Source organism: Hyperolius riggenbachi, chromosome 11 (assembly GCF_040937935.1).
Source record: "Hyperolius riggenbachi isolate aHypRig1 chromosome 11, aHypRig1.pri, whole genome shotgun sequence".
Taxonomy (NCBI): Eukaryota; Metazoa; Chordata; class Amphibia; order Anura; family Hyperoliidae; genus Hyperolius; species Hyperolius riggenbachi.
The window spans coordinates 49,141,872-49,161,696 of record NC_090656.1 but is presented as its reverse complement, the minus strand read 5'-3'; the positions used below and the strand labels follow the sequence as shown (position 1 = coordinate 49,161,696).

The 19,825-nt window shown below is 44.8% G+C and overlaps 1 protein-coding gene across 11 annotated transcripts in view; it reads right to left on the bottom strand.

Annotated features, from left to right (window-relative positions):
* The window catches only part of SIPA1 (signal-induced proliferation-associated 1), a 215,503-nt gene that overhangs the window by 60,937 nt on the left and 134,741 nt on the right, over positions 1 to 19,825 (bottom strand). For all 11 annotated transcript variants that reach the window (XR_011024852.1, XR_011024853.1, XR_011024854.1 and 8 more), the window contains 2 exons: positions 10,258 to 10,361; positions 7,352 to 8,149 (listed from right to left, as the gene is read on the bottom strand). Coding sequence is in view for 8 of the 11 variants with exons in the window: in XM_068260904.1 (XP_068117005.1) it covers positions 7,352 to 8,149; positions 10,258 to 10,361 (902 nt within the window). In the remaining 3 variants the exon portion in view is untranslated. The remainder of the gene's footprint in view (positions 1 to 7,351; positions 8,150 to 10,257; positions 10,362 to 19,825) is intronic.

Genomic DNA, 19,825 nt, shown 5'->3' with positions numbered 1-19,825 from the left:
GGCCCCCACTAACTGGGGACCTGCCTTTGTGGGTATATCTGCTGCCAATCTAATTGCATTTTCTGAGGATATCTGCCACCAAGCTAACTGCATTTTGTAGGGAAATCTGCCACCAATCTAATTGCATTTTGTGGGGATATTTGCTGCCAAACTAATTGTATTTTGTGGAGATATTTGCTGCCAATCTAATTGCATTTTCTGGGGATATCTGCCGCCAATCTAATTGCATTTTGTGGGGATATCTGCCGCCAATCTGATTGTATTTTGTGGGGAAATCTGCCGGCAATCTAATTGCATTTTGTGGGGAAATCTGCCGCCAATCTAATTGCATTTTGTGGGGATATCTGCCGCCAATTTAATTGTATTTTGTGGGAAAATCTGCCGCCAATCTGATTGCATTTTGTGGGAAAATCTGCCGCCAATCTGATTGCATTTTGTCGGAAAATCTGCTGCCATTTGACTACTTGATGAATTATCATGAGGCATGTAACTACTTGATTATTTTATCTAAAATGTATCTGGTCGGACCTAATCTCTGTGAATAATACCGCTACTTATTTTGTGTTTTTTTTTTTTTTTAAGTCTGCCCATGACTCATCATGACCTCATGGTGCAGTGCATGGTGACACCCATTTATTTTTGCTGCGCGTGCCACATGTGGACGTATCCCTATTGGAGACTGTCCTCAGAAGTGCTCACAATCTATTCCCTACCATAAAATCATGCAAAATTTCTAGAGTACATGTGTATGTGAGCCCAAAATTGGGGGGGGGGGGGGAGTCGGAGAAGGGATCGGGGGGGGGGAGGAGGAGAGGGGGTGGGCGCCAGGCTGAAACTTCCTTGGTGGGCCCTTAGTGTCCCAGTCCGACCATGCATGGTAGTGACTTAATATATACTTATTTAATCCTATAAAACCCCATCCCGAAATAATGACCAAACAGTGATGTCATGTCCCTGGTTATAATGTAAGCATATGCATATAAATTTGCTGCAGTACCTCATCAAACGAAAAATGCACACATCATACATCATACAGTGCACCCAGCGCTACTGTAACAAAATAGGCTTGCCTGTCTCAGCCACCCTCCACAATGCTCATAGCTGGAAAAGGGGTTAGTTGAATTCCACTTTCAAATGTCAATATACTCCGCGGACCGTTGCAAGCTGTAACTGACAGCTGCTGTTTGGGGCATAGCCTATGCCACAATATCAAGCACCCTACCTGATACTGGTGTGCCCACTCACAATCTTCTCGATCTGCAAGTGACCAGCTGGGCGCCCCGATTACGGAAAGTAAACACAGGCGTCTATGAAATGCCTGCCGATTGCGGTGGCAAATTGACCTGATCCGGAGCCATGGGCCCCAATGTCAATTTTACAGACTGTGAACACTAAGCGCTGTGCTTCTCCACTCTACAGCACTGCCACTGTCTACTGCTCGCGCCCTTGTAGCTGCAGCTCTGGCCGTTTGAGTCCGCCAGGAGAAGCGCAATATGAATGTTCTTTGTCTTGTCTAGTTTTGTAATTGTAGTTTGTAGTAAATTGTAATTGTAGTTTGTAGTTATTTGTAGTTTCCTAATATTCCGTCAGATACGCGCTGAAATGTGATCAATATTGGGCGGTGCGATGTTGTGCAAACATAGCTACTCTCCAACTGATTTTCCATTCTGGGAGTGATCGATTGCTTGCAGAACTGAGAAGCTATCGACTCACGTTTATCTTCCTTCGGTGAATCAATAAGACTTGTACACAGACTGAATTTGTCAAAAGAACACATTTTAAAAGCAATTTTTGTGAAATGGATATTTTTAAGTTTGTTTTATTGCTATCAATTAGAGAAGTATCACCAGAGTATCCTTCCACTGTATTCAATAAACTGTGGAAAAATGTATGTGCACAGAAACAAAATAGTATATATGCAGGACCGGCGCTGCCATTAAAGAGACACTGAAGTGAAAAAAAATATTATGATATAATGATTTGTATGTGTAGTACAGCTAAGAAATAAAACATTAGGAGCAGAGACATAAGTCTAATATTGTTTCCAGTAGAGGAAGAGTTAAGAAACTCCAGTTGCTATCTATGCAAAAGAGCCATTGAGCTCCACGACTTTCAAAGTCGCAGAGAGCTCTGTCTTCTGAAGCTTGTTATCTCAATCATCAGTCTTATTTTCTTTTTCTCTGTCTGAGGACAGTTCAAAAAAATTATTTAGAATACTGAGTAATGTGTAAACTGCAAATATTAGAGAATGATGCAATGTTATAAAAAACACTATATAACTGAAAATAAAAATATGAGAATATTTTCTTTGCTACTAATGTTCTAGTAATTATCCGTACTACACATCCAATTCATTATATCATAATTTTTTTTCCGCTTAAGTGGCTCTTTAAGGAAAAAGGGGGCAATTGCCCTAGGACCCCGGACCACTGCTGTGCCCACAGTGTCGACAGACCCCCAAGGTGGTCTCCGCTGGACTGCTCCCCTGCACAATTTGCAGCTTCTCAGCAGTCCTAGCACGCTGCTCCATCCGTGCTCTGTCGTCATCCTCGCCACCTGCCTCTTCTCCATGATCCGATTATTTACGCCTAATATGCACTGCATGGAGAAGAGACTGGCAGTAGTGCCAAAGATGGAACATGGATGGAGAAGTGCGGTGGGATATGTCAGAAGCCAGAAATTGTGCAGGGCCCCAGGGAGCAGTCAGAGAAGGGGGAGGGGGGAGGCAGGATAAAGGTCACAGTGTCTTTATTATTTGTTTGCTCCGGGAGGGGAGGTGGTTGCCGGATCTGGGCCATTTTGCTGCAGGGGGCCCCCACACCGCTTAAATTGGCCCTGATAAAATGTAGATTGTTACTTACACAAAATGGGTAAGGTGCAGGATTTAGCTTTTGTAATGCCAGTAAAATCTATGTCCGTTGTCTGATGACGCAAGGTCTACCGAAGTTTAGTGACTACTAAACTGTGAGTTGTGGTGTAACACATAGGTAATGCATTGTGCACTGCGTACAGCAAAATGCACATATTCTCTTACTGCCTGTTGATCTTTATGGACCATGCATTTTTACACAAGTGTTGGCCAGTACTGCACTGTATGCAGCACATAACTGGACAATGCATTTGTAAACACGCATGGCAGTGTTGGACATCAAATTTGGCCTCATGCACCATTACAGCACGGAACAGCGGGGTGGGGTGCGTTCATTTAATTCCAGCTTGGAAGGGAGAAGCATCGGAGCTAAATGAAATAGTCGGGTCCTGCTGTTCCGTGCTGAATGCGAGTGTTTGGGTTCTGAACCACGTGGAGTGTTCTCCCCAGAATTTTTTTTCCAGCCGGGTGGCAGGAAAAAGTAGCCGGGTGTCAGGAAAAAGTAGCTGGGTGGGGCGAGATGAGAATGCAGGGCCGGTGCTTCTGTGTGCAACTCTGCTTACAGCATAGGAGGAGGTGAGCTGATAACAGCCGGGTGCACTGCTAACCAATACAGCACCTGGGCTAAAAGAGCCTGGGGAGAACACTGACGTGGGTCTGAATTCGAACACCAACTTAAGTGCATGGTCCATAGGGGTCAACAGGCAGTAAGAGATCCTGAGTGTTTTCACGCGCAATGCATTATGCATGCATTATAAAACACGCATAGTGTGAATGTGACCAAACAGCTTACCATCAACCACTGTTTCACTTAGAGGAAGCATAAAAACTCAACGGTGTACTAAAAGGCTCTGCACTGTTTAGTGGAGAGGAAAGTGGGAGGAGAAGGTGGTTATCCACCACCTGAGATAAAGCAAATAAAAACGGTTGCCACCTCTGACACTTTTATACACTATTTGGGAGTAGCAAAGAGTGAGACCCTGAGGCCGGTTTCACACTGGGCACTGGCGGCAGCGTTGCGGTGCGCCCGGGGGCCGCACTGCACCGCCAAAAACAGGCTTTCAGGGAAGTAGTACACTGTAATCCCTGCGTGGCAGCCAGCCAGAAGTGACACTTACTTCCTGTTGCCGACGCAATTATGTGCGCAGAAGTGTATTGCTAAAATTACGCTTCTGCACATGCGCGACGTGTAAAACTTGTGATGAGATTTTACACACACATCACCATAGACTTACATGATTACCAGTCCGCTGCCAAACCAAGCGGTAACATAGATTTGTCTGAGCGTTGGGGATGCGGCGAAAACATCACTTCCATTGCATTGCATTGCGTCGCATCGGGTCGCTATGAAAGTCCCCATAGACTTTGATTGCCCTGCGGTGGGGTGCGGTAAAAATACTGCACCGCCCTAATGCCAAAGGCCCCTAAAGGTGCATATAAACATCCAATCTTGGCTGGCCAATGTTACCACTTGCCAGTAGTATGAGAGCTCACCCACACAACCTGCAGGCCCTCATACTACATGGAAGTCGTAAAATGAGCCAGTCAAGGCTGAATATTTCCTTACTGCCATATCTGCCCCGTGACAGCAAGAGCTGGAATTTGTACCAATTGTGTCACAAGGAAAGGAAATCAATGAAAACATCTCTAAAATCCTTTGTCTTCCTCCACTCTAAAGGTGGCCATACATGGTAAATTTTTCATTTTTTTTCGATTAGATAATTTAGTTTGATTATTCCATTAGATCGAATATAAAGATTTTTCCAGTACGTCCAATCAGATTTTTCTCGAAAAAACGGGATAGTCGTTCAAATTTCTTGATCGGAAAAAAAATATTTTCAACTTTTATTCGATTCGATCATTTAGATCGAATAAACGGGAAAATCAAACGTTTTTATTGTATCGTGTATGGGCACCATAAGAAAAATGTTTCCTTCAATGTGGTCCCTGTCTCTGTTGAGATTTACCTACCTTTTCTCTAAACAGGAAGATAAAAAAAGATTCTTTCTACAAATTAAAGAAACCCAAAATAATTTATAACCATTTTCAAACAAATCCATATTTAGGCCTCTTACACAGTAAGACATTGCGTTTGATGCGACGTTAAGGTCGCATAACGTGCCCCTAATGCAACGCATTGAAAGACTATAACTTGGACATTATTTAGCCCTGCGTTTGGTGCACCGTTTTCATCGCACCGTGATAGAATGAAAACGGCGCATGCATAAAAAAAAAAAAGAAATCATTACTGAGCATGTGCAAACAGTCTAACGCAGCTAAAAAGGTGTATAGCGCATAGCATGCAGCACTATCATTTAACGTGCAGCGTTAGACACCAACGCATCGTCTGCACTGTGAACAGCCCATTGATTTTTCATTGCTGTAAGTCATTGTGCGTTACATGTTGTTGTACCATGCGACTTTAACGTCGCACTGTGAAAGAGCCCTTAAAGTTACAATTTTAAATGGTACTGGAATTTGAAGGTTGCTTGAAGAAGAGACCCTTGCACCTAGTTCAGGGTTTTGGATCAAGACACACATGCATATTCTCCCTAGTTCCTCCCGCCGATGGAAGTTGAGGGCTCGGACAACAGATTTCTGAAACTACAGGGTCCTTTCTCAGATATAGAGACTTAACGCACCGATTTTGGCGGCTGACCAATTGAGAGATCTCTCTCTGATTGAATCCGATCGGAGAGAGATCTGTTGGCCACCATAAACCGCAGGCCCGATTTGCGATCAATTTCAGCATGAAATTTTTAGGGTATCGGCCTTGTGACACCGCTATGTCACCCCTTGCCGCATCCCCCACTTGTATTATGTGCCCCCCCCCCCCTCCATTCCCTGTTTGGTGTCCGCACTCCTCTTCCGCCTTGGCAGCCAACATGGTAGCAAACATGCTGCATGAAGGTTGGGTTGTGACGTCAATGCATCGGCAACCACGCGTAGACACCAGATGGTTAAAGTATGAATGCAGGTGCACTGGGGGAAGGGTACATAGTACATTTGGGTAGATGCGGTCGGGGGTTTCCGTTGCATTCACAATTAATGCACGCTGTTACCGCACACCAGATCGAGATTTTCATGCAACCAATTCCGGGCTGAAATTGGTTGCATCATTGATCAGGCATGCTTTTGGCATGGTTGACTGGCCACCAAATCTACAGATGTATGTCCACCTTTAAAGATAAACAGTACTGGTGCTTCACAGAACTAACATTTGCCAAACAAGCATACTACAATCAATGCTGTCATTTAGAGAAGCCAAAAATACAAAATATCCTGTTATGTGCCTCCCTTAAGCAGCTGGGCACCACATGATGGGCAAAGTGCCTCTTCCTGCCTACTGATAGGATAGGACAGCTGAGCAGGTAGCTATAGAGCCATCATCTCTTCTCTTCTTAAAGGGAACCTTATCTGAGAGGGATATGGGTGTTTCCTTTTAAACAATACCAGTTGCATGACTCTCCTGCTGATCTCATTGGCTGCAGTAGCGGCTGAATCACACACCTGAAACAAGCATGCAGCTAATCCACTCTGACTTCAGTCAGAGCACATGATCTGCATGCTTGTTGAGGGGCTGTGGCTAAAAGTATTAGAGACACAGGATCAGCAGGATCAGGCAACTGGTATCATTTTAAAAGTAAAAAAAATCCATATCCTTCTTTAGGTTCCCTTTAAATCAACCAGCTTAAAGAGAACCTGAGGTGGGTTTGAAGAATATTATCTGCATACAGAGGATGGATCTGCCTATACAGCCCAGCCTCTGTTGCTACCCAAACCCCCCCTAAGGTCCCCCTGCACTCTGCAATCCCTCATAAATCACAGCCACGCTGCTGACAAACAGCTTGTCAGAGCTGGCTGTGTTTATCTCTATAGTGTCAGTCTGCTGCTCTCCCCGCCTCCTGCAGAACTCCAGTCCTCACCTGCATCCCTTTCCTCCCTGCTGATTGGAGGGAAGGGACGGGGGCAGGGACCGGAGCTATGCAGGAGGCGGGGGAGCAGCTGAGACTGACACTACAGATGTAAACACAGCCTCACAGCACGGCTGTGATTTATGAGGGATTGCAGAGTGCAGGGGGACCTTAGTGGGGTTTGGGATAGCAACAGAGGCTGGGCTGTATAGGCAGATCCAGCCTCTGTATGCAGATAACATTCTTTAAACACACCTCGGGTTCTCTTTAACAGCACTGTGCTTTGCAGTGGAGCCTGAGTGGCTTTCAATGCAGCTCTCCCCCTCAAAGACTGTGATGGGAGTCTGTGCTTAGTTACAGAAGCCAAGATCAAGACAGACTTCAGTAGCTTTTCTGACTTTACTGTATAAAAACAGTATTTAACAGTTTTCTTTTAAGCACATTCTTGCATTACATGGTATTTTGGAAATGTGCCAATAGTTCCTTATTAAAATGAGAGTAATATACAAACAGTTCACCGCTAACCACCTCACACTATTTTGCTGCCCATTACAATGCACTGTCTCACCTGTAATCTCTTCACAATGTGGGTTATTTCTTCCTCCACCTCGCTTTCAGTATTGGCAATAGGGCAAAGAGACAACCTTCCTGCCCGTCCATAGTAAAGGTCCAGCCCCCCCTTGTTGGAGTATGTCCATCCAAGTACATCCCGGCAAGAGCAGTGGAAGCATACAGCTGCCTCCCGTTCCTTTTTTGGGTCTACTAAAACCAACATCTCAGAAGATATCCCTAGCATATAGGTAGCTTCAGGAATGCAGACACTCATTGCTTTCACTGTCCACACCAGAGAACCAGAACTGTGGAATTCAGGAGGAACGCTGTATGCCCACCGAGTTCCTTTCCCAGTTTTTTCTCCAGGGCCAGTGCTGCCTGCCCGATCCCTTTTCTTGGAAAGGCCCAAGATGGCTAATTTGGAGGAGCAGGATTCCAAGGTAGTTGTGGTCACGTGATCTCGGGCCAAGTCTCTTAAATATTCTTCTCTTGTTCGTGTGGCCATGTCCAGAAACTTACCACCACGCTCAGCTGCATTTTCACCATTTACGGCCTTGGAGAGTATAAAATCTCTAAGTTCTGGCGAACGTTGAAAAAAGGTCTTCGGCAAAGGAGGTCCGAAGGGTGGTGTGTCAGCGGTACGGGTAACTGCAATACTGTAGGTGGTGTGGGGAGTGCAAGGATTGTGAGCTTTCACCACTATGAACACATGCTGGAAATGGGAGCGTATGGTCTGTGGCGTAAACTGGTGGGCTCCTGGTTCTTGAAAAACAACAGTCACAATGTCATTGCCAATATGCCTCTTTCGAAGCAGCTGAAAAAGAAAGATTAACATTGAATCAACATTAAATAATAAAAATCCAGGCTCTACATAAAAATTCAATAACAAGCATAAAAAGAGGAAACACCAAGAGCCCCAATAGTGTAATACGTATTGGATAAGGTGGCAATAAATTCGTATTGCTAGATACTCACAAGCATGGGTCACCAGCAGGCAACCACTGTAAGGCAGGTGGGGAGATTATCCTGACCCCACTCAGGATTAAGAAGTCACTCTCTGTAGACAGGAAAAGAGGGTAGCAACCCTCCACCAAGGGTGGACTCGAAATTGTATACAATGAACAGAGGCGCCAAAAGTATAGAATTAGATTTAATGAGCTTAAAAGCCAACTGAAGTGGCAAAAATGAAGGAGGAAGTGGTGGTCTTACCTCCCTCAAGCAGACACGACATCGACTGCGATTCAGACAGTCAAACACATTTATTAGAAACTCCAAAAAGTTCCTAATAAATGTGTTTGACTGTCTGAATCGCAGTCGTTGTTGTGTCTGCTTGAGGGAGGTAAGACCACCACTTCCTCCTTTATTTTTGCTAATTAAGTTGGTTTTTAAGCTCATTTAATCTAATCTTATACTTTTGGCGCCTCTGTGCATTGTATACAATAACAAGCATGGCTGCTGTGAGATACTACTAAGGAGTTTAGTAATAAAAAAAACAAAAAAAACCCATCATTTATATGCCCCATATCACTATATGGGTAAGTGTACATAGGCATCCCGTTTTAGCATTTCCTAAAAGATTTGGAATGATTTGCGCTTGTAGTTGGGTTTTTGAACTCTGTTGTTTTGTATCAAATTTCTTTAATTGTTTCATGTTCATATAAGCTTCATTTAAAATGTATCTGATGGCCAGAGACCAAAGCTTTGAAAGGCATAAATAAAAATGTGTTCTGCAGGAATTGTAAAGAATCATTTGTTTTTAGAAAATGTATGTATAAAAAGTGTTGCCTATTGCTGTATCACAATTATACAGGATATACTCAATGTGACACTGAAGCAAAAAAAAACACCTTATGATATAATGTATTGTCTGTGTTATACAGATAATGAATAGAACATTAGTAGCAAAGAAAAAAGTCTCATTTTATTTTCAGTTATTTTTTTTTTATTAGATTGCATTTTTTTGTCATATTTGCAGTTTACAAACCACACACTGTATTTTAAACTATAAAACAGAGCAAAGCTAATGACCCTTTGAACTCCACTGCAGTAAAACCTGAAGCTGTGTCTCACTGTTTCTCTGATAAGGTGCTTCAGAAAATAGGACTGTCTCAAGGAGTGCATTTCTTACAGAATAAAATGAGCGATAAATTACCTTTCTCCTATGTTGCTGTCACTTGCAGTAGGTAGTACAAATCTGACACAACCGACAGGTTTTGAAGTAGCCTATTTCCTCATGGGGGATTCTCAGGGGTTTCTTTATTTTTAAAAGCACTCAGCGGATGGCGGTTGCTCCGTCCAACTGCCAAAAAAGTGTGAAGCCAGCCGAGAGGCCATGCTGAGACTCCCCCATGAAGAGATGGACTAGTCCAAAACCTGTCGGTAATGTCAGAATTCTACCGCTTACTGTAAGTGACAGCAACATAGGAGAAAAGTAATTTATGTCTCATTTTACTCTGGAAGAAATGTACTTCTTGTTTGTATGTGTTTACATGTATTTTACATTATTCAATTTCTGCGGTAGTGCTCCTTTATTAGTAATTCTCAGCACTAGTTAGACAGAAAGCGACTGATATAACTAGTTATGGGTAGGAATAATCAGGGTGTGGAAGAGTAAGAAATTGTTACTAATAATGTCAGTCATATTTGCTGCACAAGTATGTTACTTGCATGACTATGTTGCCCTGTAATAATGCATGTCAGCCAACCTTTGAGGGAGGGTTGGAGGATGAGAACAGAGACGTTTTTAGGCGCATTCTTATGCTGGTACTCTTTGACACCGAGAGCGCTGGCCACCTACTCTACACAATATACTGTACACCCTTTAAAAAAAGCAACACCGTCTCGATTGAATAAAGTTTTTATGGCTATATGTTCATGCAGTGAAAAGAGCCGTATGGTTCGTTCTAGTTGCTTGCTCATTACCTGCTGACTGTTGCTTGCAGTAAATGGAAGCATGGTGGACACGTGGAACATGATCTCATAGTCCTGGTAGCGGGTATAGAGCGAGTGAGTACCTGTACTGTCAGCTGCGAACAAGAACAACACAGATTACTTAGAAAACGGAATATTCTGAACATATGTTTACATACAATAGCATTAACAAATATCATTAAAGATTCATCAGAATCAGAATCAGTTTATTTTCGCCAGGTAAGTTTGCACCTACAAGGAATTTGTCTTGGCAGTTGCTTAACAAACACAAACAAACACAATACAAGGACAGACAGTGTATATATTACAAGTCAAGGACATTATAAGTATAGTGGCAGTAAGCAATGTGAGAATTGTTCATTTACAGTTCTGTGCTGATTACTTTCAAGTCCTAGCAGCTCTAACGTGGTTCAGCATTAAGTATGGCTACCGCTTGAGGAAAAAAGCTGTTCCTGTGTCTGGAGGTTTTGGTAGCGATTGACCGGAATCTTACTCCTGATGGCATGCGCTGGAAGATGGAGTGAGCTGGGTGAGAGGGGTCAGAGGCAATTTTGGTTGCTCTTTTTCTGCACCTGCTAGCGTAAAGATCCTGCAGGGAAGGTAAGCTACAGCCAATTATCCTTTCCGCTGATCGGATGATGCGCTGCAGCCTTACCTTTTCTAATGCTGAGCAGGAGCTGAACCATACAGTCAGGCCTGGAACCCACTGAAAACCGCAAACGCAAAACGCAACCGCTAGCGTTTTGTCTGAGCGGTTTGCAAGCGGATTCATGCGCGTTTTTGGTCGTGTTTTGCAACATTGTATTTTTTTCCCCAGCGGGTGCCTAGCGTTTTGCGTTTTGCGTTTTTATCCTGATTGGTCCTGTGAATTATTTTTCATTTTGTTACAGTGTGCTTAACCGCAAAACGCTAGCAAAACCGCTCAGTTTAGGTTTTGCTGAGCGTTTCTGCTAGCGTTTCAATACTTCACATTGAAGCGCTAACGCTCCCAAAATGCTGCAGGTCCTGCGTTTGCGTTTCTGGGAAACGCAAACGCTCCTGTGGAAGTTGCCCCATCCATTAACATTAGCCCAGCGTTTTGGCAAACTGCTAGCGTATCGCAGTGCTGCCAAAACGCTGCCAAAAGCGCTCCTGTGGGTTCCAGCCCTCATAGATGATGTTATGGTGGATTCAATAATTGCAGTGTAGAACTGCACCATTAAATTTTGAGGTAGGCCAAACTTTTTCAGCTGGCGTAGATGGTACATCCTCTGTTGCACTTTCTTGACAATAGTGGCCGTGTTGTTGTCCCATTTTAGATTGTGTGAGATTGTGGACCCAAGAAACTTGAATGACTTTACCTGGGTTATTGTGGATCCATTTATGGTTAAGGTGAGGTGCTGGGGGGAGATCTCCTAAAGTCTATTATCATCTCCATGGTTTTGAGAGCATTTCACCACTAAGAACCATGGGAGCACAGTGATTCTGATCCTTTCAAACAATGCAGATTGCCTGGCTGTCCTGCTGAGCCTCTGTCTGTTATACATAATAGACCCTGACCAAACATGCCGATCATGTGCTCTGACTGAAGTCTGACTGGATTAGCTGCATGCTTGTTGCAGGTGTGTGATTCAGCCATTACTGGAGCCAAAGAGATCAGCAGGGCTGCCAGGCAACTGATATTATTTAAAATGAAATACATATGGCAGCCTCCATGTTCCTCTCAGTGCAGGAGTACTTTAATAAATCATCTATAGGATCTTCTGCTGCGTAGACAGAATGGATTGCTCAGCAGAGAGGACAGTTATCATAGCTAAACGGTCACCCAAAGTGCTCATGGCAGACCATTTCAGGAGACATTTATAACATGGGTCCACATATCTTTAGGACTGGTTTCCACTGTTTGTTTTTGTTTTTTCTGCAAAACGTAATTCCCATTTTTTTTTGTAAAAAAAAGGATCTGTCATATTTGAATGGCTATATACAGTGTCACCTGCAGAGCCAGATCATCCACAAGGCAAACCTAGGCAGTTGCTTAGGGCCTGGAGAGAGTCTAGGGGCCTGGTGGATGCTATTTCCCACCGAATATTACAAAAAAAAAGCTAGCTGGCCATCAGCAGTAGGCAAAAGCTCCTATCTTGCCCAGGGCCCCATTTCATCTTAACCTCCCTGGCGGTGCATTCCTGTCTGGAATTATGAGTCAAAAGCATTTTTTTCAAGAATTTTAGGCATCGAATTCTTAAGTCATAACTCACCAAAATATATCAGAATAAAAGCCTGGTAGACATTCTGCATATAAATAAAAGAATGAAACACAAAATTGTTGAATCATTTAAATTTATGAATAAACTTAAAAAGTTGTGAAAGTGTTCAAATATGGCAGGCAGAGAGTAGTCAAAATCCAGGCAGAGGTCAGTGCAGGCGGCAGGCAGAGAATAGTCAAAATCCAGGCAGAGGTCGGTGCAGGCGGCAGGCAGAGAATAGTCAAAATCCAGGCAGAGGTCAGTGCAGGCGGCAGGCAGAGAGTAGTCAAAATCCAGGCAGAGGTCGGTGCAGGCGGCAGGCAGAGAGTAGTCAAAATCCAGGCAGAGGTCGGTGCAGGCGGCAGGCAGAGAGTAGTGAAAATCCAGGCAGAGGTTGGTGCAGGTGGCAAGCAGAGAGTAGTCAAAATCCAGGCAAAAGTCGGTGCAGGTGGCAGGCAGAGAGTAGTGAAAATCCAGGCAGAGGTTGGTGCAGGTGGCAAGCAGAAAGTAGTAAAAATCCAGGCAGAGGTCGGTGCAGGTGGCAGGCAGAGAGTAGTCAAAATCCAGGCAGAGGTCGGTGCAGGCTGCAGGCAGAGAGTAGTCAAAATCCAGGCAGAGGTCGGTGCAGGCTGCAGGCAGAGAGTAGTCAAAATGCAGGCAGAGGTCGGTGCAGGCAGCAGGCAGAGAGTAGTCAAAATCCAAGCAAAAATCAGTAACAGTAAGGCAGAAGCACTTAGCTTAGAAGCAGTTGGGAGCCAAATGGCTATATTGTTAAAATCCTGTGCTTTCAAATGAGCTTATCTGCCATCTCTGCCATGGCAGTCAGGTGACACAGGGAGAGATTAAATTACAACTTGTAATTAGAGAAAAATGAGGAGGAATCAGACAGGCTAAACTCTCTCTCTCTCTCTCTCTCTATATATATATATATATATATATATACATAAATACATATACACATATGTATTTGTTCTGCGCAGATCGGGATTACCGCTTTGAGCATGTGAATCTCAGCCCGAGCTCGGCGCAGAATTACCGCCAGGGGGGTTCATCATTTTCAGGTCACCTGTATACCTCATCTCACTGAGCCTCATTAGCAATACATGACTGTCCCACAGAGATCTTCCAGTAGTGCTTGTTGTTCACAACGAAATGTTATGACTATTCAAACCATCCCTGGACTGTCACCGATTGCTTGTTTCCCCGGAGGAGAGAGGGCTGGGAGATTATTTGGACAGGCTCCTGTTGTCTTGCTGAGTCACATTTTTGTGATTGTCTCAAGACAGCAATAGAAGGAGAACCAGTGAGGAAGCATGTGATATTAGCATTATAGATACATAAGAAGAGACAGTCAAAAGGAGGCACATAATAGCAGTTTGCATGCACATTTAATGCAGACTGAACATGGCTTGGAACCAGGACAATTTTCAAGTTGCACTTCATTTGCATTGCGGATAGAACTGTTATCATCATAGTGACACCTCTGTTTGTAATAGCCCATACTCATGGGCTACAATTGTCGCCGCAACATGCGGCGCGCGCGTGTTGCGGCGACAGGTCGCCCGTGAGTATGCAGCGTTGCACGGGCGCGCACCCCGAACTGTCGTCCGTCGCTGATGTCGCCAGGCGATTGGCGCAGTCAATCGCCTGGCGACAGTCGCCGCCGCATCTCCGCCACAACTGTCGCTAGTCCGCGTGAGTACGCGGACTAGCGACAGCAACATAATAGCAAATAGACTGCGCTTCCGGCGGGGGGAGGGACAACAGCGACAGCTTCCGTCGCATTAGTTGCCAGGTCCCTCCGCCGTGTGTATGCGGAGGGACCTGGTGACGAGCTGTCGCCGGCCTGTCGCGCACACGCTCACGTGTGCTGGCGACAGGCCACTTTTGCAGCTCGTGAGTGTGGGCCATTAGTCTCAGACTAGCTGATTGTTATCAGATCTCACTTCTGTTTCCTGTGTGGGCGAAGACAGGAGGAGGTGACATCATCTCCAGCAGCCATCTACTCTCCCTAATCATTTAAAGGGGCACCCCCACAACCTGGTATAGGTAGCCAAAGGTGTCCCCACAGTAAATTGCCCCTAGTATAGATAACCAAAGGTGTCCCTCCAGTATATGTAGCCACCCAAAGTATGGATAGCTAAAGGTGTCCCTACAGTAAAGGTAGCCACCCCAGTACAGATAGCCAATGGTATCCCCCCACTATAGGTAGCCACCCATTATAGATAGCCAAAGATGTCCCTCCAGTATCAGAGGAGTAGCTATGGGTGGGCAAGAGGAGACATATGTCCCCGGGTGCAGCACTGTGAGGACGCTCAGCATGACCATTGCACCCCCATGTGCAGGTGGCTCGCTGGATGCCTGAAGTGCCCCTGCTTCTCTCCCTCCCTCTGCAGAAGCAATAACAGCAACAGAATAACGTTATCTAAAGGGGGCACATCTGGCTATCTAAACAAAGTGAAGGGGGGGCACCTCTGGCTAACTAAAGAGGCACACATTTAGCTATTTAAAAGGGGGGGGGGGGCACATCTGGCGATCTAAATAACTTTTCACTCCGCCCATGACCATGATCACATTCTGATGTGGGGCCACACCCATTTTGTCCAGAGTGGGGCGCAAAAACTCTTTGTCCCTGGATGCTGAAAACCCTAGCTATGCCTCTGTCCAGTACAGGTAGCCACCCCCAGTATAAATAGACAAAGGTGACTCCCCACTATAGGTGGCCACCCCCAGTACAGCTAGCCAAAGGTCTCCCCCTTACTATAGGTAGTCACCCACAGTACAGATAGCTAAAGGTATCCCCCCACTATAGGTAGCCACCCTCAGTACAGATAGCTAATGGTATCCCCCCACTATAGGTAGCCACCCCCAGTACAGCTAGCCAAAGGTCTCCCCCTTACTATAGGTAGTCACCCACAGTACAGATAGCTAAAGGTATCCCCCCACTATAGGTAGCCACCCTCAGTACAGATAGCTAATGGTATCCCCCCACTATAGGTAGCCACCCCCAGTACAGCTAGCCAAAGGTCTCCCCCTTACTATAGGTAGTCACCCCCAGTACAGATAGCTAAAGGTATCCCCCCACTATAGGTAGCCACCCTCAGTACAGATAGCTAATGGTATCCCCCCACTATAGGTAGCCACCCCCAGTACAGCTAGCCAAAGGTCTCCCCCTTACTATAGGTAGTCACCCCCAGTACAGATAGCTAAAGGTATCCCCCCACTATAGGTAGCCACCCTCAGTACAGATAGCTAATGGTATCCCCCCACTATAGGTAGCCACCCCCAGTACAGCTAGCCAAAGGTCTCCCCCTTATTATATTGCATCTTTTATCAAACCCAGGAATCATCGCGTGCTTAAATGTACTTTTATTTAGTTACCTGCAAAATCATTACAACAACAGTGGCTCACAAACATTAAAACATCCTAAAACCAATAACTGGCACTAGTGCTGCTTCTTACTTAATTCCCACTGTCACTGTGATATTGTCTGCCACATCGATCACCCAGCCGCAGCCTATGCAAATCGATGGGTTACACAATCACGTGGGACAATTGTGGGCCCTCCACCCGGCGCACACCATGAGGCCTCCACATGCAAATTATATAGTGCACTTTTTCCTGGGGACAGCTAGCTGAACAATTCAGTCTTCTTTCACCATACTTTAGCTTTCAAAGTCCTCAAAGCAATAGATGTAACATCAATGCACTTTAGATGGCCTCTTCTGGGGGGACAGATGCAATACAGTCCAATGTACTCCTACACATGTCATCTAAGGCAGTTCATTCAATCCATTTCGCTTGCCCGGACTCTGGCATTACTCACTCACTGGCTGCTTGTAAATTTCCTGTAGAGGTTCCTGGCGTGGCCCGGCGGCCCGGGATCTCGTGAGCGCTCACATGTGCCAGTCAGGCCCCGCCCGCTGACGCGTTTCGCCCCGCCCACGGGGCTTTCTCAAAGCGAAATGGGGATGGAGTTCCCTTCAGCAGTGCGGCCTTAAAACCTCCTCCCCTTCAGGTTGAAAGGTCATCATGTACTCTGGCAGCCATCTTATATGTGGTAAAAGGGGGCAAACAGCGGAACACTCTAACTTTTCTCCAAGTGATTTCAAACCACTCAAGACTGGTTGTTGTCTTTTTAGCCATGTATAATCTGTCCCCCCTGTATATATATACACTTAATTCAGGAAGTACACCATGTTGAGGTCAGAATTTAAGCCTTCCGGGATTCTAGTTCCCAACCGATAAATCCATGTTGCCTCAATTTTATATAGCTCATTCTCTATGTCCCCTCCTCTGTGTGACAGCTTTTGTTTCACAATTCCCTTAAAGCGCAGTCCAGAGGGATCTTTATTGTGATAGCGGGCAAAATGGGTCCCCAGAGGGCTATCCTTCTCCGCCTTTTCAATATTTTTAACATGTTCCCCTATTCGGGTGCCCAAGCGACGTTTCGTTTTTCCCACATATAATAGATTGCAGGGGCATTTTATACAATAGACAACTCTTTCAGAGTTGCAATTGATGTTATCTCTAATATTAAATTCTCTTGTACCCATCGCATTTGTAAATGTTTTTGTTCTTTCCACCAGGCCACAAACATTGCAATCACCACAGCTGAACATTCCAAATTTCTGAGGAAATTTATTTAGCCAGGTCCCCTTTTCCTTACTTATGAATTCTGATCTCACCAACTCATTTTTTAAATTTTTCGCCTTCCTGGCAGTCATATATGGTCTTTCACCGACTAAATTTTTAATACGTTTATCTATCAACAGGATGCCCCAATGTTTTTGCAACACTTTCTGTAATGCATACCAATGGCCTCCATATGTTGTTACAAACCTAATAGGGTCACTTTTTTCAACTACACCATCTGTTTTTTTACGTGGAGCTCGCCCCATCTGTAATTCCTTCCTGTCTTTCTCTAACATTCTCTCAAATTCTGACTCAACCAACTGCTCTGGATATCCTCTTTCCACCAACCTTTGGCTTAATTGTCGACCTTCCCTCACAAAATCCTCATCTAAGGTACAGTTCCTCCGGTGTCTATGGAACTGCCCTCTCGGTACTGCTCTCTTTTGTGACACTAAATGGTGACTCGAATAGTGCAACAAAGTGTTGCCAGCTGTAGGTTTCCTGAAGGTAGTGGTTAACAACCTTCCACTATTTTTACGAATTTTTAAGTCTAGGAACGATAATTCCTTTTCACTCCATTCATAAGTGAATTTGAGGTTTCTTTCATTGTTTCCCAACATCTCCATAAAACTACTTAGTTGCTCACTGGTGCCCTGCCAGACCAGGAGCACGTCATCTATGAATCTCAGCCACAGGCGGACATGCCTACGGAAGAGATCCATAGGGTACACATCCTGCCGCTCCCACAGCCCGAGGTGGAGACATGCGTAGGCCGGAGCGCAGGATGCCCCCATCGACGTGCCCCTGGTCTGACGATAGAAGCGCCCATCGAAACAGAAACAATTGTATTCCAAGACCAATTGTAAAGCCTCAACCACAAACTCATTGTGGAGTGAGGAATCAGGGTAGTGCTCACCCAGAAAGAAGGCCACAGCAGCCATTCCCACCTCGTGGGGTATTGAAGTGTACAGGCCTTCGACATCCACACTAACTATTAATTCCTCCCCATCGACTGGGAGACCTTCCAGGACGGCCAATACGTCTCCAGTATCCCTAACAAATGAGGGTAAGCTTTCAACAAGCGGCTTCAATTTTCCATCCAGAAACTTGCCAAGTCTCTCCAATGGTCCATCAATCCCCGACACTATTGGCCGCCCTGGTGGTTTCTCCCTATCTTTGTGGATCTTTGGAATTGTGTAGAATATCGGGGCCTTAAATGTGGTTACACTGCAAAATTCAGCCTCCCTCTTTGTGAGCACCCCCATCTCCTTCCCCAGATCCACCACTGTGTTGACCTTGGTCTTGATCGCCAAGAACGGGTTTTCTCTTAATCTCGAGTATGTATTCTCATCACTGAGCAATCTGAGGCATTCATTCTTATAATAATCCGTGGTGAGGATGACTACATTACCTCTCTTGTCACTAGCACGAATAATAATGTCATCTCTTCCCTTTAAAAATTCCAGGGCTTCTCTTTCCCCTGGAGATAGATTGTCATTTTTCGGGGTTCTTTTGGGGGACCAGCTCAGTTTACCTAGATCTCTCTGCACAAGGTCTCTAAAAGTTTTCAATTTATAATTCAATTGGGGCATGAAACGTGATTTCTTTCTTACATTTAAGGGGCAGGGATTTAGAAGCTCAAAATCTACTGTGGGAGAGTTCTTCGGTCTTCCCTCATCCCAAAGGGATTCCAGAACTCTGAGTGTCTCCCGGTCCTGTACCGACATCTGTCCCGTACAGGTACTTATCTCCTGTGATGCTCCCCCACTACTGGCACCCTCATCCCACTCCTCAAACATCAACTTTAGGGCAACTCGTCTAAGGAAAAACGTTAAATCCTTGTAGACATCAAATTCATCACCCCCAGCAAATGGGGCAAATGATAGACCTCTTTTCAATAATTTCTCACAGTCTTCAGTAAGGACAATATCTGTCAAATTAATGACATTATTATTCAATCCTTGATCCTCCATTATTTCTGTCCCCTTACTGGTTGTACTCTCTTTTTCACTTCCTTCTGACTGTCCTTCTGTGTTTTCAATATACTTTTTACCCCTAGATCTTCCTCTACGTCTTCTTCTTCCCCTTCCCCTTCTTCCTCCTCCTCTCTGTCTAAAAAAACAACTACACCTTTTCCTGAACCTGCCTCCCCCTTATCCTCCCCTTCTTTCTTTTGTCTCCACTGTCTATTTCTAGATCTACTCCTTGGTCTTCCTCTCTGACATTCAAAAAATTCCCCTTTATTCCAAGATTTTACATCCTCATTAAATTTCTGCAATTTTTCCTTTCTTTATTTTTTTCCTGATTATTTTCTACATCAAATTTCAATTGCTTATTCAATTTGTCAAACTTCGGATGTTTCTGAAATAAATCCAATTTCCCTTTACTCGTTTCTATTTCTCCATTTATTTCACCCAATTGTAACTCCTCCTCCTTCACTATCATCTTCATAATTGTTAAGCCTCTCTCGATACAATCCTCCTTCCACTTACCCATAAACCGTTCTGTCTGCAGATGTTCTGCTGGTATTATCCGCTCCCTAAGGCCCCAGGGCACCACCCTTTCTCTAATATAAAATTTCAAAGTTGAAATGTCCCACTTCCTCCTCAAGGACTTAATGAGCAGTTTTTTATGTTCCCTGAAAAGGGGTTCCGCATCTTCCTCCTCTCTACCGGCCCTATCAACATTGCCCTTTTTTCCA